General features: G+C 39.7%; 1 protein-coding gene across 1 annotated transcript; it reads right to left on the reverse strand.

Annotated features, from left to right (window-relative positions):
- Positions 1-237: 237 nt before the first annotated feature.
- Positions 238-19,379, reverse strand: hoga1 (4-hydroxy-2-oxoglutarate aldolase 1). Its single transcript, XM_035660834.1, has 7 exons — positions 18,777-19,379; positions 17,105-17,233; positions 15,040-15,167; positions 13,719-13,853; positions 6,889-6,985; positions 2,399-2,532; positions 238-1,199 (listed from the first exon to the last, which is right to left on the reverse strand). The coding sequence occupies exons 1-7, from the start codon at positions 18,988-18,990 to the stop codon at positions 1,050-1,052; spliced, it is 987 nt and encodes a 328-aa protein (XP_035516727.1). The 5' UTR covers positions 18,991-19,379; the 3' UTR covers positions 238-1,049.
- Positions 19,380-25,154: the final 5,775 nt, after the last annotated feature.

Genomic DNA, 25,154 nt, shown 5'->3' on the forward strand with positions numbered 1-25,154 from the left:
TGTGGCACGTAGTGTAAAAGCGTTTGGAGTGGTCGGAAAGGCGCAAAGACTAGAAAGGCGCTCTACAAGTACAGTACATTTACCATTTTTTCAGTTATTATGGTTTATTGACTTATATAACCTTTAAGCTTACCATTTCTATTGCAGTTCAAAGGGTTCAAACTAAAACACCAATCTCTATGTATAAAAATGATTTTTCTTCACAGTTGAAATAAAAAGGAAAACATTAAATTATTCAAGTAAAATGCAGTTTTATTGTCAAAACAAGTGCACATACAACACTTACTGCACAACATTTCTCTGACCTCACTGAATATTCGGAACTAACAGCTTTGTGGTGATTAGTTTGAGTGTAAAGGAAACAGAAGAATGAATAAGAACAGAACGTCGTTTTTCAGCAGTTGTCAGTTCAGTGGCACACAATGATTGATCCATCATCCAGTCTGCAAAAAGGGTGACATAAGACACTAGAAAGATGTTTCTACATTCATCTGACTGAAAAATGGAAGTTTCTCTGAGCTCACTGATAATCAGATTTTAAGGGGCTGGGCCTACGAGCATAATCTGTGGCTTCAAATCAATCCTGGTCCAGTATGCAACTTCTACAGTGAGATCCACCAGCACAGACACTGAGAATGGACTTCACAGTGAAGGAAGGAGACATCTTGTGTCCAGCAGGGAAACTTTAGCAATGAACACAATTGGTATAATTACAGATTATTGTAATTTTAATTAGTCCAAGCAGACCATTCTGCATACACTTCAACAAAACGTGGATTTTAAATTATTTTGGAACCTCCTTGCCTAAAGTATAAAGTATGATATAAAACATCACTCACTGCATTGCTGCATGCAGCCACGAGTGAGGTGAACTTAACGTGTATATTTTATTTAAACTGAATAAGATGATTAGGTTTTTGGTATATTAATGGAGGGCTGTGAGGCAGCAGCAGATTCTTGCATTCTTCCCCCCTCTGACAGATGAAAGGACGGAACAGCTAAAAGGTGAAGTGAACACACACACACACACACTCTCTGCCCAGGTCACCTCACAGCCAGCCATTGGAGGAGAAGTCCCGCCTCAGCTGCTGCGTCTCGGCCTCTGTGAGCGGCTGAAGAGGTGATCGACAGGCGCCGCCGTGGTAACCAAACCACTCCATCGCCTGCTTGAGGGCGGGAACTCCTAAGTTCCTGGTCACCTAGCAACACAGAGCTCCAATCAGTTTCCATGCACCCCCACCTTAAGAGAAGGCCACAGTGTGGTTTCTAAGCTTTATCAATACAGACACTTAAAATCTGACATCTTTACTATTTGTGGTCGATATTTGGCTGCTTAGCCGCATCCGGACTCTGACTGTAACTTGATATTAGAGGATTATAAAGTTGGGTTTTTGTGATTGATGCTGTTCGGGCAGTGACATTTAACACACCTTAACAGACACATAGCCGGAAGTTAATTATTCAGTGCTCACACATCTCACTCCGAGCGGCTCAGAGAACATAAAGAACTCTGACATTTAACTTTGTGCCAGCTGTCGTCTCATTTGGAGTCTGTTTCAGTTTCATGTAATGTAGAAGTTAACTGAGGGTTCAGTGTCTTTACTGTTTTTAATTGCTTGTTATGTCTCTAAATATGTCTCTAATCTGGTTTGCAATGATGCCTTATTAGCATTATTCATACTTTTAATTTTATGCTAAGTCGAAAATAGGAAATGAAAAAAAGGGCCACGAAACGGAATTAGATTGTGATATTTAATGTGTCAGATTTGTGTGACCAGGAAGTTGCAGATGTCTTTGTGTTGCATTTGATAAACTTACATGCAGTAAATACACTGATGGCAGTACCTGAATGAATAACATTTATTCTTTAATTTTCCAATTTTTAATTCTATACAGAATATAAAAAGACTAAATGATACATTAATTTTTACATCAAATAACATTAACTTTTTATTTGTGATCCATAAAAAGAAACCTTGTCACACTAATTTTAATTTTTGATTTTTAAATTTTTATTTCATTAATTTATTTATTTTACCTTAATTTAACCACATAAGTCAATTGGGAGCCAGTTCCCATTTACAATGCTGGTCTGGCAGCAGCAGCAGTCAATACAACAAGTACAACATACATACAGCTAATGCAAAAACAATACAGTTAGAGTTAAAACAGCACAACATATACGGGTCTAAATAATTGCTGTTTTTAGCCCAAAACTATTGGGATTTGTGTTGTGTCCCACTGAGGTCTAATGCAACCAGTGAGATGATTTCAGGCTCCAGATCAGTTCTAAGCAATGTGACTAAACCTCCGGTCCGGCACTACTTGTGGGAGTTTGTCTCTTTCGCTCTGTGGTGCGGCGGATAAAAGCGTCTGCCGTGCAGCAGATGGTACTCACGGCTGCGTTGGGCTCGATGAGGCGCTGCTGCAGGACTCTGGCTTCCTCCCAGCGACCGGACACACACAGACGCTCCAACTCACACAGCTCCGGGCCTAGCACGTTAGCCAGCGCACACACTCCGCCAACTGCACCTAGACACCCAGATCACAGTGGAGCGTTAAAGGATCAATGAGAGCGACAGAACTTTATCCTTTCTTTTTCTTTTTTTAAGCCAATGATATACTGTTATACAATGAGATATGCTCCTGACCTTCTGAACATCAACGTCCTTTCTGAGTAATATCATTTATCTCAATAAAAAAGTTTTTTTGTTTGTTGGTCATGCCTAATTCCTAAAATAATTATTCTGTAACACATAATATTTATAAAACTATAAATGCAAGTTCAATAAACCACATTTTCAATGCAATATTCCCATTTTTCAATGCAATCATTAACTGCTGTAAATGGCCCTAAATCTCTGTAAACGAGTTTGATCCCTGCAGCTGCCACTAAGAATGAACGACTAACATCCTGCACAATCCTAATGTTTCTCATTAAATTGTGCAAAAATGTTCAAAAAGACACAGTTCAATGCAACTTCAATGCCGTCTTAGTGTTACTGCATGATGATTAAAAATTGGTTCGCCATGAATTTAGTGATGGATTCTTAATATCTGAGTTACAAGGCTGTGCCTCTTTATACAGGATTTTTTTTAATCGACCAAAAGTGTTCTGTGCTGGTCAGAGGAAAGCTGAAAACATATTTCAAATGGGGTGTATTAAGGTAAAACGTTTGAGAACCACTGGTGTAGGAGAAACTACATTGGCCTTGAAACCCTGAAGGGCCTACAGAGTGTTCAGTTTGTCCATTCCAGGCTACTGTAGAAACATAATGGCCTCTGTAGATAATAATGTCTCATTCTAAGGTAACGAAAACACAACAATTCTTATTTTCAGGTGATTGTACTCTAATGAAAACATATCTATATATATATTACATTTCTGTCAATAGATCCTCCTCATTGTTACACACTGGACCTTTAAAACCACAAATGTCAACCTCATGGTGGCACGTGAGGAAAAGTCAGGGAATTACCAAAGTCACCGGTAATTCATGATTCATCCACTGGGAACCATGAATGTCTGGACAAAATCTCATTGCAACTCATCCAGTTGTTACTGAGATATTTTAGTCTGGATCAAAGTGGTGGATCAACCAACTGACATTGCCATCCCTCAATCCTCTACGCTAGCAGGACTAAAAATGAAAGAAATATATTGAAAAATTTAAAAATGTAAAACCATTAGGAGCTTTTTCCAGAGAAAACTGGACTCACAAACATTAAATCTGTCTGGTTTCCTTCGCTATAAAGTATCAGATTTTGCAGAACAATAAACGGAAGCAAATGGATTATTTCTGCAAACCTGTTTTTTAAGGGCTGTACTCTTATCGGGTTTAGTTACATACTAATGTTGAGCTTGAAGGAGGTGGCCCTGAGAAACCCTGTTTGATCAGTTCACTCAACTCAGCACTTAGGATGTTTAGAATATTAAATCATGCACTGAAACATTGGCATGCATCACAGCACACTACAAGAAGCACTTGAGTTGCTCAAGAGTTTTCACATGACAACGTGTGGAGAGAATTCAAACAGCCGAAGATAAAACTAAACAGAAAGGCCTGAACATATATTCCTTCTAAATGAAGCCATCCATCACTCTCCTACTTTTACACTGTCAACACAAACATAAATGATTTCCTGTCAACACAGATCGTTTCTGAGATACAGCTCCAGCATTCCTTCCTGTTATTTTTCTTTCCTGACAGATCAGTAAGCAGCGGCGCTTTATGATGTCTGTTTTTTTATTCACAGAGATAGATACATATATATTTTCCCAGGCAACAAGATATTATGGCCTTTCAGTGTGACATCTCATTGTCTGTCTGGTGGAGGAGAAAAGCAGAGAGTCAGCCTCCGTCTGCGGCCTTGGAGTTGTTGTTGTGGATAGACAAGCCGGCGGCTGCTGATGGGCGGATTTTCTGTCTGATTTCTGTTTCTGTGGCCCGCCGCCACTCGGATCACACGGCTGACAGCAGCTTGCCTAACGCTGCTGACTGACAGGCGCGCCGCCCCGCCTCCTCACTGCACTACGAGTGACAGCTCGCCAACCAGAGACGCTATCTGGTTCAAACATGTCCAGGAAAGAGGGAGAACAGTGAGCCAAGGTTTCGAGGCCAGAGCCATAAACCTTCACTAACAACACATGGAAATCAACACAGTCACTCTAATTAAATCAGTAACAATCAATTAACCCTCTAACACCTGTCCTTTGCAGATAAAAATACGTTTTGATTGTTTGACTACTTCAGACTGAAATCATTCTCATGTTATAGGATTTGTGTCATTCAGGAAGGCAATTAGCTTAGCTTAAGGATGGAGGCAGGGGGATACAGCTAGCCTAGCTCTGTCCAAAGATATAAAATAGAACACCTCACTATTTAGTCCAGATGAAATTAAAAATTTCCAGATGGACTTGTTGTATAAAGCAGCTGACAGCCGACAACGGAAATATAAGTTGTTGTTAGCTGGGTAGCTAACCTGGGGGTTGGGCCGTAGTGCCCATTGTTTTAGTCTGAGATGCTGGTGCTCTAGTGCGACATCTAGTGGCAAGTCAATTTTGTATATATAACCTTCAAAATGCCGATATCACCAGCAGTTTAACTACAACATGCTTATACAAAAACATGAACAACCCACAAGGTACAATTTCACAAAGTTAAAGACATTTTCCTGCATAATAATCAATCATCATCATAAATCAACAGCTGTATGACACTCATTTCTGTCAGGGGAACAGGACAATCGTGAGACCAGAGATTTTGGGCTTGAATCTGACACGTTCCCCCTTTGACAACCTATGGAAAATAATCAGGGTTTTCAGATTTGGCAACTTCACTGAGAACCGAAGCAGATGTGATGGAAACAGTCTTCAAAGCTTCTGTGGTGAAGCTCTGCGAGGTTTTGATTGACAAGAAGACGGCCCGACCCTCTCAGCATCATTGTTGAGAGCATGAATTTGGACATCAAAACTTGAACATGCACTCACAGCAGGGATGCATTAGCATATCAATCACTCACTGGCGTTTCATTGCTCTGCATTAGCTGTGTCCCTCACACACACACACACATACACACACTGCCAATTACTCCCATATTTCAGTTATGGAGATGAGAATATGTCAGAGAGAAAAGATTACAGAGCTGTGGGAGTGGGTGAGTGTGTGACGGTGTGTTAGTGTGGGGCAGTCAGAGAACATGACTCATTAGGTTTCTTAGCATCATATTGATGCCTGTCCCCTAACGTGTTATCTAATCCAGCCTTACAGTACACTGTACATGGCTGACATACTGAGAAGGTAGAAGACATCACTACATAACTCTGCTGAGAAACTGGTTTTATGATAATTCCTGCAGGATGAGAGAACTCTGCGAAATGTTTTACTGGATTGGGTTTATATAAACACACAGCAGTCTACATAAAAAATGGTTCATCATCATTAAACGTTGTTCATTCAAGTTTACTTTTTGGACATTTAATGTGGAAATAAAACTGGAGGAAGCACAGTTGACATACAACTACATACAAGTAGATGATGACATTAACGAGGTGTTCAGTCTTCCCTTTTCTTAACCAGCACATTGCGAACTTTGTCTGCTGTTTGGTGCTAAGAATGTATCAGTCGAGGGATTAATATGAGACTATACGTAGTAAACAAACAGCAAGAATGTAACTTCAAAATGTCCAAATTTCCTTTCAACAAGGTCAATATTTGCTATTTTTTTGTCTTCCAGCTTTGTCAGTCAACCACATTGCTCATGAATTCAATGCTATTCATTATCCAAGGTGAAAATCGAGTGGAGAGTTTCTAAAACAGCTCCCACTTCCAACTGCAGATGCAATGATAACATAACTTCAGCAAAGTAATTCAAGTTGACTAATTGCAATTTATGATGGATTACCAATCTCTAGTCATCTCCATGCTTTTGTTAATTGATTTTTATAGAGAAATTAAATGAAACAGCTGCTTGGGAGGTTGGAAATCAATCTAATTAGATTTAAATTAGGACATGTTTAAGACATGTAGCCTGGGTAACTCAATATGAGGACGATGTTCCTAAAGTTGTGCACATTGAACAGACAGTGACACACCATCCCTTCAGGAAGCTGCTCTGTTCATCTCGAGTATTAGTGAAATCTGAAACAGGAAGTGAATGCAAGGGTTTATAGGTAACAAGGGGGGGAGGGTGTTGACATCTGTTAGCCAGCAGTTTCATGTGTATGACGAGTAGATATTTTTGAATTATTTTATTATTAAAGAAAGACAACATAATAAATTCCTCGTTGGGTGAAAAGGAAAACAACAGTAGGGGAGATCGAAGCCTGGAGGATATGAAGGCTACCGAACACAACATTGCTGTTTGTCCTGTTTTAAGGCTTCTTACCGACACAGTAGGCGGCCATGAGAAACCCTGCTGAGCCCGCCAACACCTGGAAATCCTGCGTTTTGGTTTTGTGAACGATCAGGCCGATCCGTGTGATCTGAGGAAAGAGTTAAAAAGAAACAGAGAGAGAGACAGAAGAAAAAGATTTATAAAATCACTGTTCCACTGTCACCACTCCTCCCTGCTGCCAGCACTAATATCTGATGTCGTCTTTTTTTTTTTTTTAATCCCAGGAGAGGCTGTCACAAGAGACAACGACAAAGCCAACATCTCACACGGTAAACAAATCGCTCAAATTGAGACCAGCATTGACTCTTCACATGGTGGAGGTTTTGGAAGGAGAGGGATCGTTCCCAAACAGAGGAAGAAAAGAAAGAGGGAGAGAAAAAAAAACAAATCCCAAGTGACAGAAAAAGAGGAATCAACTTCAAAAGAGGAGGAGGAAGGGGGAGGAGAAGGATGGGAAAAGCTCATGAATAATTGATAAGCTCGCTATTTTGTTTTGCGTCTTTTAATTCTCTTTTGTCAATCCGGATATGAAGCGCCGAATCCAAATAAACCTGAAATGTTCAAAGGGAGCGTAAGACGACTCTACACATGAAGACGAAAACTCCGCAGGGAAAACCTGCAGCCTCCGGTTTCAGTCTCCATCACCGTTACCGGGGAGGGTCTATTTTTAACTGCTGGGTGTCAATCAGTTTCCCCATATCAGTCATTTCAAACACGCAGGACTGTAATTGATCAGTCAGTCAATCAGGTTATAGGAGCTCCTGCTGGTCTCCTGAAAGCTTTAGCACTCGGGCTATTTTGATACAGCTCCCCAGTGGGAAAATAACATCGCAGCAAGAGTACTGTCTGCCCCGGTGACAGAAAAACACTCATTAGCTTTTATTTTTTTAAGTCTCATTATCGTCATTAGTGTGCAGTGTGCAGTTTGAGAGCAAAGGGACACTTAACCCTCTGCTGAAGATTGGGGACTTGGTCATCCCCGCCCAGATATTTTGTTGTTGCCTCAGGGCATTACTTTACAATATGGGCATAAAGACACCAAGAAAACCCAGTTTTCAGTTGTAATTATTAAATAATAAGAAATATGCTTTAGATATGCATATTTGCCTTAGTTGTATTAGTTTTCAAACTGGGTTCTAGGGACCAACAGGGAACCATGTGTGGGTTGTAGTGAGTCCCCAGCAGAAGGAGGTTTAGAATATTTTAAAGGAGCAGTGTGCAGGATTAATGACATCTAGTGGTGCAGTCGTAGATTTGCTCCCCCACAAATCCTCCTCTTCCAAGTGCGACGGAGAAACTACTGTGGACAAAAAGGCGCAAAAAATACCCCTACCAGGGGCCAGTGTTGTTTGTTTGTCCATTCTGGGCTACTGCAGAAACATGGCAGCCTACATGGAAGGCGACCCACGACTCATTCTAAGGTAACAGAAACAATAATAAATATATAACTAATAAATACCTATGAATACCATTTTCCACATTTAAAAAATGTAAACAGACAGAAATCAAATCTGAGCAATAAATCATAATTGAGCGCTAAGCCTCGCAGTGTCAATGTCTCGTTCGAGTATGTGCTCTGAAACTCCGTCTTCATTATCTGGTCTCTCATTCTCTGTGGAGCCTCAGGCAGCACGTTCTTCTAGTCATTAAACAGATTTCTGCTTGTTGCCTTTACAAAAGAAATAAAATACATGAGTGTGGCTGCATGTTATTCTCTTCCTTCCTACACTTTTCAAAATGTTGTTCATATCATTAATGGGAATTATTGATTATTCTTGTTTTGATTCTATAGGATCCATCTATGTGTGTTGGCTGGTGAAACAGGCATAACCGCCTCTTAAAGCTGATTGTGGGATCCATACTGCCTCAAGGCCACCATCCACTCGCTATGACCTGTGTCCATTATTGCCTGTGAGTATTAGTAGGTAACAAAGGCATTTACATCTCTCTTATTGATGATGTAACCTTTACAAGTAGCCCTAATGCGTTGCCTTGAGGCAACAAATGGAAAATCACTTTTTACTGTTCTGAGTATATATAAAACTAAAATAGATCTTTAAACCTGTATGCTTCTGTAGAGAATCATGCACATGCTTATGTTTTTTTTACAACAAGTTATCTTGATTTGACACTGTTAAACTCAGCTTTTTCAGTTTTTCTGTGAGTATAAGAACTTGAATTTTAAAACTGCTGAAAACTTAACAAAACTCACTATATTCTATTCTATATTCTGACACATATTCTACATGAGACAGATAATCTGTGATAAAAATCAGGTTCCTCTGGTTCCTCCTAGTGCTACTAGTCCCGGTGGATTCTTGCAGATACCGTTAGGAGCACTAGGAGGAACCAGAGGAACCTGATTTTTTTATCTGTCTCATGGACTTCTGTCAGTATAAAGTGAAAGTTTCAGCAAATATGACAACAAGTTATTTCTATAAAAATTACCTACTGCACCTTTAAAACGTATTAATCATTAATAATTAAATAAAAATTTTAAAATGTAGTAATCAGATTGAAATTGTTATTAGTCTGACTGACTGTGACTGTGGAGACAAGCTTGTCATCTTAATCACAACAAAGTTTTTCGTGACCACGGAGGAAATGAATGAGCAGTTAGATTCGAGTGTTATCACATAATTTTAAAGCGTTCATGACTTTTTTTCAGTTGTAAGCGAGACGCCACTATAAACGATCCCGGCTCTCTTGCAGGGATAAGGAACAGTAGGCGTTGTAATTATTTCACTTGAAAACAATAACTGATTGAACAGGCAGGTTGAACTTAGTGTGTAAAGACGACTGATTCACCGATGTGTATGTGTGTGTGTGTGTGTGTGTGTGTGCAACAGCGTGGACAGAAGGAATCAGAGGAGATGAAACTTTAATGATCCCTGAGGGGGGAATTGTTTAAGCAGCAAGCATCTTAACTACATGACAAGATCACTGAAAGCCCTACAGATGAGTGGCCTTCAGAGAGTTCAGATGGGAGACAATTAGGACGGATTGGTGGATGATAAATGACCCCTGACCTGACTGAACCTTCCAGCGGAGCCTCCTGATTGTTCACAAACAGTGTGTGCTAGTCATTTATTCACAAATTACCAGTTCCACATCTGTCAGATCTGTTTCTCTCCACAGTCCTCAGCACCACAGAATCTCAATACAGAGCAATAAAAAGTGGCAATCACACTGCTGCTAAGTCTTGCATGCCCAAAATAGAAACACAGACACCACAAACAAATCTTTTTCTACTTGTTGTGTCTTCATATCACTGGTTTGAATCTGAAGGATTTTGCCACTGATCCTCTAACAAGCTCTGCAACGTGAGTCTCAAAACAGATGGTTTGTGGAATACTCCAAATGATGGAAAGTTAGTACTGTACTTAGGTGCAACTTTCATGTTAATTCCCAATTTTAGTGTTAGTTCTTCTTCTCCACTCTACTACAGAAGGAAATATTGTACTTTTTACTGCATTCTCACACTCGAGGGAGCTTTTGATTGGAGTGTTTCCTTCTTCCAGGAAGTGTGTAAATGCTTTTCCAGTTTTTTCCCACTGAATCTCAGCTCCTTACCTGAGCTGCTGGTTTTTACACAGAACCATCTGGGAAGTCGTCGTTGGGAACTGTATTGGTGTCTGATTGAATGAACCATCTGCCTACCAACATCCATCACTAGCAAATTTCAGCCAATCAGATCAACGAACAGTCTCACGCAGTCGAACTCTTAGCAAGTCGGGAGAAGAGCGGAAACATCTTTTCCATCAAGAGAAGCCTTCAGTGTCGTTCTTTGCTGTTCTCTCGATAAAGAAATACTCCCCAGAACTGATTGAACTAATTCTAGCAGCATCTAGGCTAACCTATTTAGCAACCGCTAGCACAAGGTTCATGCAACTTAACTGTAACAGGAATCATTTCAAAGCCAATCAAAGCCACGGACCTGCACTTAGATGACCTTAGCAGTTAAGCTACTTGTCAACCACAAAGTTATATTATTCAACAGAAATCATTTACACATCAGTAAATATATCATGACTCATAATCTTAATCTACAAACCCTGAAAATACCCAATTACAGTGACTTCTTAAAGGTCCAGTGTGAAGGATTGAGTACAGCTTGCCCTTCCATGCATGAAGAAGAGACTACGGTGACCATGAAACTCACGAAAAACATGAAAGGCAAAGTATTAAAACCAAAAGTACTGCACTGTTCAACTATTTCAGAAAATAAAAACAATAGTTTGGGACATCGAAGGTTTCAGTCCAACAGCGACGATATTAAATATGATCAGCATTTTTATGGGCTGTTGCCCTGACCCAGTTTCATGAGTTTAATCAGTTATAAAATGTTATTATCTAACCAAGAGTTGTAATTCAGCTAAAACACGATTTTCAGTTGATTCCAGGAGACACAATCAGCTCTGGCAAACTGTAGTCACATGCAATGGGCTCCCGCTTTCATGTACACAGAAACACAGGCAGTGAAAAGGAAAAAGGCAATAAAGAAGCTTTTCCACATGGCAGCACAACCAATCACATGCTCTTTTAGATGAACCAGAGATGGTCATGCAGTGAGAGGCTGCTGTGACACAATTCAAACTTGGCCTACAAGCCCGTCCACGCCACAGTCTGCTGATAAAACACCAATTTGTTTTCTGGAAATATGTCTGACCTCTTGAAAACCCCTTTCAAATTGGTCAAAATATAACAGGATTCAATTCCAGCAAAGACCATCCTCGCTAAAAAAGAAAAGCCCTGTGCGGAACAGCAGGAGCCAGCTGATGTGGAGAAATTTGTGTTTGCCACTCTGAATAATCTTTCTGCAACTTGTCTGCCTCTCTCAAATTGACCCATCACCCATTGTTTTCTGTCTTTGGCCTCTTCACGCCCACAATTGAGCAGGGCCGCTGTGTGCTTGAACTACACCCACGCTCCTGTCTCCCAGCAAGTGGACAAACATGTTATTTCCAAAATCAGAAATCCATTTGCAACTTCTTGTAAGCGCTTCCCACACAGACGAAAAGGTACTAAGAGCTCAACAAGAGCAAACTGTTCTTTTTTTTTTCCTCCAACAAGTAACCCTGGAATCAACCCTGCAGGAGAAAACTACACACACTTCAGTCTGCACCGTCTGCTTGACGGCAGAAAGTTTACTAAAAATCTGCAAAGTGTGAACAAAGGGATACAGGCCTGTGTCTAGTGCAGCATCACATTGTACTAATACTGTTATTTTATTGCTGCCAAAATGTGATCTCAAGGTTATTATTATTCAAAGCCTCCACTCTGTGATTTAACATTTAAGAAAATAGATGATACAGACAGAGAATTGTATAAAACGTTTCAAAAAATATTTACAGGAAATAATCTGCTGATAATTCATCCAAATTGCTTGTTTTACACAAACTTCCTGCAGTTATTCCTTTCACTATCTAGGTTCATTGCACAGTTTATCAGTTGTTGTGTATTTTCATTGTTATACATTTAAGATAATATAAAATATCCATAAAATATGTCACTTAGTTAGTTTTTCATTTAAATGTGTCTCTTAAGGAAAAAGGTTGGGAACCACTGCTGTAATCCTTTCATCCGTTTTAGCTAGGCTGGCTATGGACTGGTATGCTCAGATATGTTTTGTGGCTCCAGAATGGCTCTTGTGAATGTAAAGGGTGCAGTATCAGAGAGAGTGCAGGGGCAGAGAGGTTGTTTCTGACTGAGGCTCCGACCACGGCTCTGAAACATCAGCACTGTGCACTGAGGAGCTGGAGCAGCAGACTTCATAATGTAATGAGGCTTTTTCTCTCAGTCCTTCTTCCATTTCTGTCTTGGATCTTTAATATTGTCTCAAAACTTACTCTCAAACTTAAGTTGGCTCGGGGTCACTGCTGGTATCGTCATCTTATAGAGGGGCCACTTCAATGTTCAAGTACTGACACTATGTATTCTGAAAATATTTCCATTACTAACGTCATACTTACTGCAGTTTCTGTACATAATTTTATCAAGCCTTCGCACACATTTTAAATTGTTTATGAAGAGGCGGTTTAAAGTGAAATAATTAGAAAAACATATTTACAAAAATAATCATCCTGCATATCCATAAAATATGTCACTTAGTCAGTTAGTTAATTTTTCAATTAAATGTGTCTCTTAAGGAAAAAGGTTGGGAACCACCGCTGTAATCCTCATCCGTTTTGTTTTCTGGTGTAATGAACATCACTGTTCACCGGGCAGCTAACACGGCTTCAGACTTTTAGTGGTTTTCATTTCCACTTCTCTAATTGTGGCCCTGCATGAGGCGTTTGCTTGAAACAGGTGACCTCTCAAGAGACTTTGTAGTAGACACAGACACCGAATGAATGTTTCCTACACCTGACTCGAGGATTTTCCCAGTGGAAAGCATCTGATGGAGAAACATGAACTTTATCATATGAATATAAAAAAAAGAGGCCATGCAGCTCCAGAACCGTGCTCAATTTAATGTTTAACATCCAGTTTGTTATCTTGGTTCAGTCTCGAAATACTCAGCAAGTAATTAAGTAAGTAAAAACTCAATAAGTTTGCTGACCAGGTTGGAAAATCGGTTATCGGTGTGTTTTAGACCTATTGTTGTGAAAACTGACCTCCTGAGACATCGTCTAGCTTCAACAGGTTAATATCAAACAGCCTGATGCAAACAAGATTCAGACCCTGATACATTACATGGAACTCTGGACCCCCGTCAGGTGCTGGACGCTCACAGAGAGAGAACGTTTGTCTGACAGCTGATCGGGATTTCTTCATGACTCACAGATTACATGGAGGAATAAAAAGGAAGTGTTTCTTACGTCTCCTCCGCTGTCTTTCAGGCCCAGGATGTTTGGGTGCTGAGACAGCTGCAGCACAGCGTCCAGCGGCAGCTCCAGGCCCGTGTTGGCCGGCACGCTGTACAGAACCACCGGCACCGGGCTGCTGTCCGCCACCTGCAGGGGAGAGAGACCCCTAAATACAGCACCACACTTTCCTTCCCATAATCTCTCCCTCATTTGCAGTCAATTCAAAGAGCCAGGTTTGACTGAAGTCTCACAGAAGTTGTTTTACTGTGAGTCAAAATGGTTTTGAGATTTTTTTAATCTGTCATTTGATCTGGTAGAACTCTTAGATTTAACTGATTTCCTCTGCAGTTTCAGTGTAACTCTTACAATGTGTGGCCGATTTGAGGGTGGGGGCCATCCCTCTTGTTACCAGTCCCTGTGGTTTCTGGAAAAACATTATGAAATGAATAATTGTTATTTTTTAACATTTTAATGTATCATTCTTGAAGGCCTAAGTCATTCTTAAATTCACCAATTGTACAAATGTATAGCCTTTTATATTTTTCAGAACCTCATTAGCGGTGGTAGTCTTAAGTCTTTTGTGGCTCCAGAATGACTCTTCTGAAAGTAAAGGGTGCAGTATCAGAGAGAGTGCAGGGGCAGAGGGGTTGTTTCTGACTGAGGCTCCGACCACGGCTCTGAAACATCAGCACTGTGCACTGAGGAGCTGGAGCAGCAGACTTTATAATGTAACTGAGGTTTTTTTTTATTTCTGTCTTTAATATTGTCTAAAAACATACTCTCAAACTCAAGCTGGCTTGGGGTCACTGCTGGTATCGTCATCTCATAGAGGGGCCACTTCAATGTTCAAGTACTGACACTAAGTGAAAATATTTCCATTACTAATGTCATACCTACTGCAGTTTCTGTACATTCTGCACATGCCACACGCAGCCGAACAACAAATGAAGGCCAGAAACCTCTTTTTATCAAGCCTTCGCACACATTTTAAATTGTTTATGAAGAGGCGGTTTAAAGTAAAATAATTTGAAAAGAATGTTTACAAAAATAATCATCCTGCAGACCGGAGTATATAATATTTTAGAGATCAAGTCGCAGGCCGGAGGGGTGGCAGTTTGAGACTGCTCTGGACTAAATACTTTAAATACTCTATATTATTACCACACTGTAGCCTATATACTGTATAGAGTGGCGTCACCTTCATGATAAAAGTGACAATGTGCAGTCAGAGTGAGGGGATCCTACAGACACACTGCCGCCTGCATCACGTTAGTTTGTGGTCAGTACTTCAGGACCAAAGTGTGTGAGATGGTGTGTTCAACTGCAAGCTGACCTTGGTGAAGTGCTGGATCAGAGCGCGGCTGTCCATCTTGCCCTTGTAGAAGCAGGGCGTTACTACAAGGACGGCGTTGGCTCCGGCTGCCGCCATCTTCTCCGAGAGCTGGACTGTGGCTCTCGTGGCTGAACAGACAGAAGGGGGGGGGGGCAACTTTACTGACAAACACTCGCTTTCGTCTGCCTGTCGAAAACCTTTTATCACGACAGGGAGTTAAAGGACTGAACAGAGTGCAGGAGCTTTCATACTTTCTCATTTTGCACTTTGTGATTGTTCGTTCCCTCAGTTCAATGTATTTCTACGGTACTTGACGGCACTTCTTCAACACACCTTCTCTATGGACACATACTGCATTTGTGCCCTCACATTTAAGACCTTATATGTGTTCTTTCTTCTTCTTATGGAACTAAATACAACATCCTTGACCTCAATAACTCACAGTATAGATGCAGTAAAGAGGACCACGGGGAGAGACGGACGTAAAGACTGAACATCAGTGTAGAGAGGAAGAGGAAAAAAAAAGACTTGGAAACAGACCTTGGTTTTCAAATCAGCTCTTCCATCAGCATCATTTCATGGAGTAAAGGCCAAGTAAGACCGACACAAATAATGTAACAAACATGTCCCTGAAATATTTACTGAATAAATATCTGTGAAATAATAGATGAATTGAGCGCTCAGAAGGTTTTTATATCTATATCTACGAATAACACCACAAGTCAATAATGAGCTATGAAAACTACAGCATTGTCCCTGCACGTTCGTCACAAAACTCACAGATTAAACACTGTGCACGTGGAAGCGGATCTTTCCAGGATCTCTTTAGGGCATTTTCCAGGGGTTTTCCAGGTCATACCATTTACCAGAAAGCCTAGTATTGACACATTTTACCCCAGTTTTATTCATCCTTGTTTACTGATGCAGGGTTCGTAATCAAGTGTCTCAGGTTCCTTACAGGAAGATTGTTTTTGTGACATGTTCGGCTCTTCTCATCATAGCTGATTTTGTGTAGTCGGCAGCAATTCGACTACACTTTACTAACAATAATGTGGCCAACAGTTCAAATCAAGCCACTTTTAGAAAGTGAAGGATTTTGTTGCAGGTATGATTAACATCTGAGCAGCTCAACCTACCAGCAGTCAACTTTCAAACAAAACACGCACCAAAGGTTTATGTAGGCGATTTGGGGCGAGGGGCTACCAGGAAAACATACAGATTTTATCTACAATATTTAGTTATTTTAATCAATTTACAGGAGATTCCATGATGGTTTTCCAAGGGGAACCCAGCTCAGCCACCCTCATCCTTAACACCAGAGCACCCCAGGGTTAAGGGCTGCGTTTCCACCAAATTAACTAAATAATTTCCAGTTGGGAACCAATTATTTGGGTTCCAAACATTTAGGTCAAAACGCTCAGAGCAGTTCAAAACTAGGTGCTTGAACTGGAACGAAGCCCGTTCCCTTCTACCCTCAGGCCACTAGGATCCTAAATGAGGTCACGACCTAATACTGTATACCTTACGTATATGATTAAATGTGACAAATAAGGTCACGAAAATCTATATTGAACACACCTGTAGGAACAATTTGAGCTCTTTTGAAGACTCTTTAAAATGAAAATGTTTGTAGTTCTGAATAAAACAATTTAATGAAAGCAGTTTGAACAACTGGGAGACGTAACTGAGTTAACTCAAAGTTTGTATTTTCACTCTTCTGTCTGCGTTCAGTCTGAATGAACTGCTGCAAAACTAACTTTACTTTAACAAAGAAAACTTTAAGATGATGATTATCTTTATTCTAAAACATTATAGAATTCAATTTCAGCAGTTATCTTTTTGAACTTTGCGTTTTCCATAATTAGTTTTATGTCAGTGTCAGTGACACAGTGTTGTGACAGTGTGTCAATTTTTGAAAAATAATTAAAATGTCAACTCTAATTATTTTCATTGCTTTTGTTATTTATCAATTAATCTTAAACTTACATTTAAATAAAACATATTTTTTCATAGTTGCAGTGGTTCATGCTGTACATTAGAGGTGCTTCCAGGCAGTCAGACTTACATTCACAGCCTGATCCGGCCATCAGCAGTTTGTCCGCCGGCAGCGACTGTCTGACCGTCCTCACCACCTCCACCCGCTCCTCCTCCGTCAGGTACGGATACTCACCGTTGGAGCCCTGAACCACCAGACCTGTAACACAATACACATTATTCTGCTTTTGTTGCTTCTGCAAAGAAGGTCAAGTTATCCCCTTATGTTCATCCCTCTGATCGTCTGCTAACCAACCGTACAGTGGCCAGAGAGGCTTCCACAAACCGACTGTAGGAGCTCTTCTGTCATTGACCCACAACAACAATGACTGGGAAAGTGAAACCTGACTGAAGAGATTCACACAAAATATCTATCATCTGTTTGCAAAGAGGACTTTTTACAACCCTAAAAACATAGATTAGTCCTCTCAGCCTTCTCACTGCACCGAATCAAGCTTTTAGGACAGGCGGCCCCAAACGTTTCACTGGAATAAAAGCACAAAAACACGGCTGTATCCAAGGCGGCGATATGTTTGTATTTGTCAAAGATACGGAGAGTGCGTCAAAGATCACAGACTGGATCTTTGACAGGTTTTATGTTCTGATGTACAGATCTGCACCCCAAAGCCTAAACAGAACTTTAGCCTCCAAAAAATGTGGAGTAAGTCCCATGAATGAAATCTATTAAACTCTGTTGTTTTAACGAGCTTAAACTTGTGTAATATTTTAATTATTATAATATTGGTGATTCCAGTTTGTTCAATTGACTCACATTTGACTTATCGTTACAAACATGTAAGCAAAAAATAAATAAATAAATGTGATGTCAGTCACATAAAGTAAAAGCCACTGTTAACAACTTAATTACAGCAGTAACAATTAAATGTGTTGATCCACAGAAAAGTAATTGGCTACCACTCTGATAATCGATTAATTGTAAATTGTTTTTGTCGTACAGCTGATGTAAATGTAGAAAACTGAGGAAATTCAACTGAAGGGGGAACATTTGTAGAAAGAAGATGCATTTATGTCTTCTCACACATTCTGTTAACTAATTTTAAATACGTTTAGAGAAATGCTGCATGAGTGAATATAAATACATTTACTCAGTTTAAGTTTATTAACTGAAGGGAACTGGTAGAATTAACTTACTTTATCCAAGTTACCTTAAGAAATACCTGAGTTACTTGTACTCAAACCAGATATTTCATTAGCAGTGTGTATATAGGATAGTAATAGTTGCAGTAGAATTGATAGTTGTAGGAGTTTAACAATCATTTAAAAAGTATTACTAATGCCAATAATAGCAGCAACATAATTAGTAGAGGCTACTACAGCTGCATATATTTATATGTATATATATAGTACCAATACAAAAGCACCAGAGGGCGACAAACACCCGCAGGCCTCCAGGTGATTTTGCGTTTCTTCCTCCATGCTGAACTTTGTCCTCTCTGCCAGGTCCCTAAACAAACACTAATGACTGACTGACAGTGAACCTCTCAGCAGGGTCTGAACAGTGAAATGAGTTTAGGAGTCTAGCTGATGTCCCACATACTGTTAGGTTCAACTGGACGTGTTCCTGAAGGAGTCAACCTGAGTCACACATGCTCCTGCTTACTGGCGAACCCCCTTTAACTCTGCTGTTCTTTCTACACTCCACTGGCCGAGTCTGGTTCGTTCACTCGTGCCTCAGGTCTGACCTTTGAACGCTATCTTGGCATATTTCTGCAGGTTTCCCTCCAGTTTCTTGTAGTCCACCTGCTCCTCGGCGGTAAACGGGGTGGCGATGGGCGGATAGATCCCGCTGAGGTCCAGGTTAGCAGCCGCTGTGTAGCTCTGGCTTCGTTTCCATGCCGACAGGTGAGCTCCTGTGCGCAGGGGACTCAGACCTCTCCATGCCCGGACGCACAGCATTGTGAAGCGGACTGAGTGGCCGAGCTGCTCGCTGCCTGTGTGCTGGGACTGTGTGCTGGGACTGTGTGCAGCTGCTGCAACCCAGCACAGTTAATCACTAACCTGCTTTTGTAAATATTGACCGGAATTTGTGATTTCTGAGCAACTTTGAAAGTGTCCCAATACTCGAGCTGACTGACGCAAGAGCCACGTTTCGCTGTGTAACCGCAGCTGCTGCCTCAAAATGCGCCTTTTCTCTTCATTTCACACGATTACTTTCCTGGTAGAGAATGTCAGTCAGCTTACAGCTGATTAAGGAGACTGTCAGGGGTTAGAAAGAACCACTTACACCGCGCAGTGTTAGCAAAGTGCTGCAACAGACACAAAACTCCGCCCAGCAGCAACAAGGGCTCATAGAGCAAAAGCTGGTCCCAGGTCGGTTTACTGTCAGCATGTCAACCGGTATGGAAGATAAGGGTGGCAAAAATACACACTGTCTTTACTCAAGTAAAAGTGCAGATACTTGTGTAAAAAAAGACTCTTCTTCAACTTCTATATATAAATAAAAGTAAAAGTCTGAACTGCAATAAAAGTATAAAGTAAAAAGTGCTCTCATGGTTTCTACCGGTCGTTTTTGTGGAAAGCTGAACTGAAACGTCAAATAAGGTTGAGTCTCCCTCTCTTGTCTGTTTCAGCTTTGTTATGTCTGTCAGGTGTGATACTGTACGGCCATCCCAACCCGAGGCCGGATAAAATCTGTGTGAACCTGAATTTCCACTTAAATGTAATAATATAATAACAAGTAATAATAATTTAAATAGTGTATTACAAGCTAAAGTAAACAACATTGTGCATAATTTTGTGTAAATTGTTATAATAAATAAGAAATTCCCTCATTAATTACAGTTGCATGCACTATTACCACCACTTAATTCAACGCATGGTTGCAAGGTAAACACTCTAACTAATTTATTTAAATAAACCTTTTAAGTTGCAAACATTATTTTGAGTTGTGTTGACATAAATAACGCGGTTAAACTAGTTCAAACTATTTCATTTTATGAGTACACTGTAATATGATATTTCAACTAAAGTGGATTACATCGACCATCTTAAATAACACAAACTCAATTTAAGTACAAAAAGATTCTCGATCAAGCAGCTTTTACTAGTGATTTTAAGTGACACTAACTTAGTTTTGTAAGTTACAGAAATATTCTTGAATAAGTACTTTAGTATTTTCTTTTCACAGTACAAATAAAAATTACAAAATGAAGTCAGTGTCTCTACTACTAAATGTACTTAATCAAGAATGTTTTTTTTTAATTGAGTTTGTTTTACTTCTTCTACTTTGTAGTTTACTAACTAACTTATCTGGTTTTACAGTGTCTCCTAATCAAACTGAAAACTTGTTTTTATGCCACCAAATAGTAATTAAGTTGTAATTTAAAAAACCTTTGTGTAGAGGAAAAGCTAATTCCCTGTACTCAGTGTGGTACATTTGTTGAACACAATTTCCTTAGAAGTTGACATGACTCAAAAAGGCTGATGCAAACTGTTGCATGAATTTTTTTTGGTGCACCAAAACATTTGTTTTTAGAGTGTGTTAAAATAAAAGTACACAGTTTAAAAAAAAACAACAAATTCTGTCAAGAAGTTATTTTCATAAAAGTTACTGCAGCTTTAAGTAAACGATTTAAATACTTCCTCCACCCTTGTGTCGATATAATCTATGTCGAAGAAAATAGAATAAAAAATATAACATTAGAAATCAGTGAAATCAGTTAGTGGACAGAATTGACTGAAAAAGTTAATTTATGTTTAAAAATGTTGATTTATCTTTAAAAAGGAGCACCAGATGTTGCACTTGTAATTTGTTTATTTGTTGTTATTGGACGTCTTGATATAAAAATGACCAGTCCAACGATAACACTGACAACATCAACAGAAAAATGAACTCTAATAAAAGGAATACAAACAAGATGATTAACATGTCTGTAATAGATGGTATTACTATTATATTAGAATGACATGTTAGTATAATTACTAAAAGTGACATGAAAAACAAACCTGACAAGGTATTGTTTAACGTGGGCGTGATGGTCCTCCAGCCTCTGGTAGCTTTTACACTACTGCCACCATGTGGAGAACAGTGTCATCGCAGTGTTCTGCAGCTTGTGCCGTTATATTAGCTTCCACTGATGCAAATGTAATACAATTCAGCATTGTTATTTGAATTATAACAGCTGTGTGTCTCTCTTTTTTAACTTAAGCCTGTCACGGATGCTACGAAAGTAATACTAAATTTCCTGTAAGAGCTCACTCGTTTATCTCTTTTAAGGAAAGACACCAGGGTAAACATTTTAAGTAAGATATCACCATGAAACTTCTGATATTTGATGCAAATGTGGCAGTATTCAACTAAATATGCACTATTTTGTTTAAATTTCCAGAACAGAAATCTGAATTTTGGATGAATTATAGATGTATTAGAGTCAAAGATTTTTTTATGGAGGGAATTTTTTATTTCTCTTTTTATCAATCCATAAATCTGAAAATACTGTCAACAACAGCCTTAAAAAACTAATTTCATTCCATGTTTTTAAGAATAAAATATTATATAAACCAGCTGTAAACAATAAATGAACAAAACCCTCAGTAAAAAACCTCCAGAATATAGAAAGTAATGAAACTGGGAAGTATGTTAGTGCTAATAAGTGTACTGTGGAGATTTCTGGCTCTGAGAAAAAAATGGAAAAGGTACATATTGTAAAATTACATTAAAAAAGTTGAACTAATATATCTCACCATGAAACTATTACTTAATGATTACTTACATAAGATCATTTCTGTGTGTGAGTTTTCTGAAATGTTAAGTTTAATAATGGAAATGAGGCGTCTTGAAACACCTGAATGTATTTTTTCTTTCCACTTGTCTGAGAGAAGACATGTTATGGAAGCATAAATCTGAAAACAGACATGAAACAACATGTTGATATTGCCTCAAAATTTTACACTCATTTCCCCAGATTGTGAACTCGCTCCGTTCCAGTTCAAGCATCTAGAGAACAAAATGGTTCAAAACCAGAAGCGTTGGGAATCAAAGTGGGTCTTAAATTACAATGGTTTCACTCAAACCTTTTGGACATGCGGGTTTCTGGCTAGCACCAAGACTCAAATCCTGAATGGAAGCGGTTCAAGAATCGAAAAGAGTTAATTTGTTGGAAAAATACTGTATGTGGCACAAACGTATGTGGAGACCCCTGCACTTACCTTTGTGTAACACTGGTCTGAAGCTGTTGCATGGTTTGGGTAAGGTGCCTTATTTTCAGTTAAGGGCAGTCTTAATGTTACAACACAGAGTATTATTATATTTATGATCATTATCATTATAATACTTTAGACCAGGGCCTGGGGGCCAGAGTTGGCCCACTGTATGATTGTATCATTTGCTGTTTATGCTGTTTTCAGGTAGAAGTTCCTAGTAGTAGTTTGCATTTTAACGATACAATAAGTAGAGATGTTCCGATACCATTTTTTCCCTCCCGATACCGATTCCGATACTTGTGCTGTGGGTATAGCGATACCGAGTTTTACCGGACCGATTACCATATTGTTATAAAAAAATATCAACTACGCCTTGCATTGGACTGTTGATATGATTGATTCCATTTGTGGTAAACGTGGCTCAGGTTAAAAAAACCCTTGTAAAAAAACAATGAATTAAAATACAGCAAAAAAATTTTCAAATGGTATTCATGCCAAACCCCTTGGAGATTTTATCTTTGGCAAACACGGTTTAACATGGTTCGCAAGTCTTAACTGTTGGGAGGATTTCCAGTTTGTGAAATATTGCCACCACCGGGCGACATTGATAGTGCTACTTAAAGCTTTAGCCAAGCCCTCCGTTCAAACCGGGCTACCGGACCAACGTGTTGTTGTTGTTACAGTGTTCACGTGATCGGATTCCTTCCTCGTTCCTTCTTTTAAAAAAACAAAGGGCAAAAGCTTGGCAGGTTTGCAGGCCACAAAGCGCCAACTGTTTTAAGAGCGGTGGAAGGAAAGAAACTTGTACCAGAGCTTAACGGGAGCTAACCAGTAAATAGCATACTAATGTAATAAATTACGTGGTATCAGAACGGTGCCTGGACTCCAGTACTCGCCGATACCGATGCCAGCATTTTCAGCAGTATCGGAGCAATTTCCGATACTGGTATCAGAATCGGAACAACTCTAACAATAAGTGTTTGCTTTTGGCCCCTGGCCCTCCATTCAGTTTCATTCAATTTTGGCCCTGCAAGGAAAAAGGTTTGGGCAAATAGTGTTGTTCCAGCATTGTGACAGTTTGTTGATTCCATCGTACGTAAAGAAATATTTTTCCCAGTTTGGTGTGGAAAAAGCACAGGACCCCGACTTTATTGATCCCACACTGGGGAAATTCACTCACTGCAGCAGCTCCAGATACAGCACAACCAGGGCAGGGACAGAAGGGGCAGACTGAGCAAAGTAAATACAGCTGATACTGCGAGCCAACATCTCCCTGCTGGACCTCACATCTGGGTCCAACATCTGGTGGACAGACTGAACGCGAAGAGAGGAGATTGAGGTGTTCAACAATCACACATGAGTGTAATGTTTGGATGTCCACATACTTTTGGTCACGTTGTGCGTATTGTACTTGTATCCAGGATCCAATCAATCCAAACACTGTCTTCATCTTTCTCTCCGTCTGATGTTCAAGGTCTTTGGGACTTTAGGCAACATTGTTTGGACACTAACATCAGGATGGGATTAGCTGCTGTTGTCAGACCAGACGGTTTATCCACAAAAACACCAAAATGTGGAACCACTTTCTACTAAGACTGAAGAAGACGTGTGTAGTAAACAGATTATTACTGATTGTAAATGTTTTGGACCTTCATTTCTCATCTTCTCATCTTATTGAAGCTTTCATTTAAAAAGAAAGGACTGCTGAACCGGTTAGAGTAACGGTTCTCCTGGTGAGAGACTGAATGACTCCAATGCAGAGGTCACATAAATTATAGTTTACCACTGGAAACTGCCGATTTATTCTTGTAACTAATGTTTTGTTATAAATATATAACTTACACTGTATCTGTGTGTCTGTGAAAGACTAGGGTTCCTCTGGCTCCTCCTAGTGGCTCCTAACGGCACTTGCAAGAATCCACTGGACCCGAACAACAACAACCAATCAGAGCTGGAAAAAGACACTTTGGGTTGGAGGCTTGAAGATGGTTGATGTTCTATAGACCCTCATGTGTGCAGTTATAAGGGTTAGTAAGTGTTTAATCAAGTGTTTTTACAGCAATCTGAAGACAGCCGTTGTAAATGTAAATAATTGGTCAATAAATGGTTTTCAGCACTTCTTTCGGTCAGTCAACTGAAGGGATCTTCTGTGACCTGGTGGAGGTGGAACCATGTTTCTATTACACATCAGGTCTTCAACACAAGAACGTAAGGCTTAAAGAAGTCAGGTTGGGACTTTTATGGAATACAGTAAACAGATTTATAATAAAAATGTGCAAACACAGTGTTACTTTAGCTGTTCTTAGAGAGTGATTTTATATTATTATTAAGGATTGAGTTGTTTCAATACACTATAAGTCACTATAATCATAGTACAGTTTCTATTAGTAATATATAGTAATAGATTTTCTATTGTTAAATATGATCAAGTTATTGTTCTCTTTGTAAGTCCTGATTTTTAAAGCCGGGCACTTTTATCTTTTATCTTCATCCTTTATCATGTTTCTAACATGTTTGTATCATGTTTGTTTTCTGTCTCTGTTGTTTGTTTGTTTTGTCAAAAGGACAAACCAGATCCTACAGGTACCAATAAAGTGATGTTGAACCTTAAGCTCACTGTGTATGACCACTAACTCTTCCACTCCACGCTGTTTTCTAGAGCTAACGGCTCCATTTTAAAGCTTCAGGGTGAAAATATCTGATTATCGGCATACTGGGGTCCCTAAACAGAACTGGAGTGGCATAAACAGGGAATGACGGAAAGCTGAGACACGTAGGCTACGTGATGCCCCCCCCCCCGCGCCCCAACGTAAGTCAGTGCCCCCCCAGTCAGAAAAGTGTGGAAACGCCCCTGCGCACACCACAACTCGTTTAAAAGTGACACTGGCGCAGATGATCATAGAACACATTACATTCAC

Source organism: Morone saxatilis, unplaced genomic scaffold (genome assembly GCF_004916995.1).
Source record: "Morone saxatilis isolate NCDOM2014 unplaced genomic scaffold, NCSU_SB_2.0 Contig17, whole genome shotgun sequence".
Taxonomy (NCBI): domain Eukaryota; kingdom Metazoa; phylum Chordata; class Actinopteri; family Moronidae; genus Morone; species Morone saxatilis.

Coding starts and splice junctions, on each gene's coding strand:
- hoga1 (XM_035660834.1), bottom strand. CDS start 18,990: ATGCTGTGCGTCCGGGCATGGAGAGGTCTGAGTCCCCTGCGCACAGGA. Junction 6,986..13,718: donor TGAAAGACAGCGGAGGAGAC/GTAAGAAACACT, acceptor CTCTTTCCTCAG/ATCACACGGATCGGCCTGAT. Junction 2,533..6,888: donor CATGGCCGCCTACTGTGTCG/GTAAGAAGCCTT, acceptor CTGGGTGTCTAG/GTGCAGTTGGCGGAGTGTGT.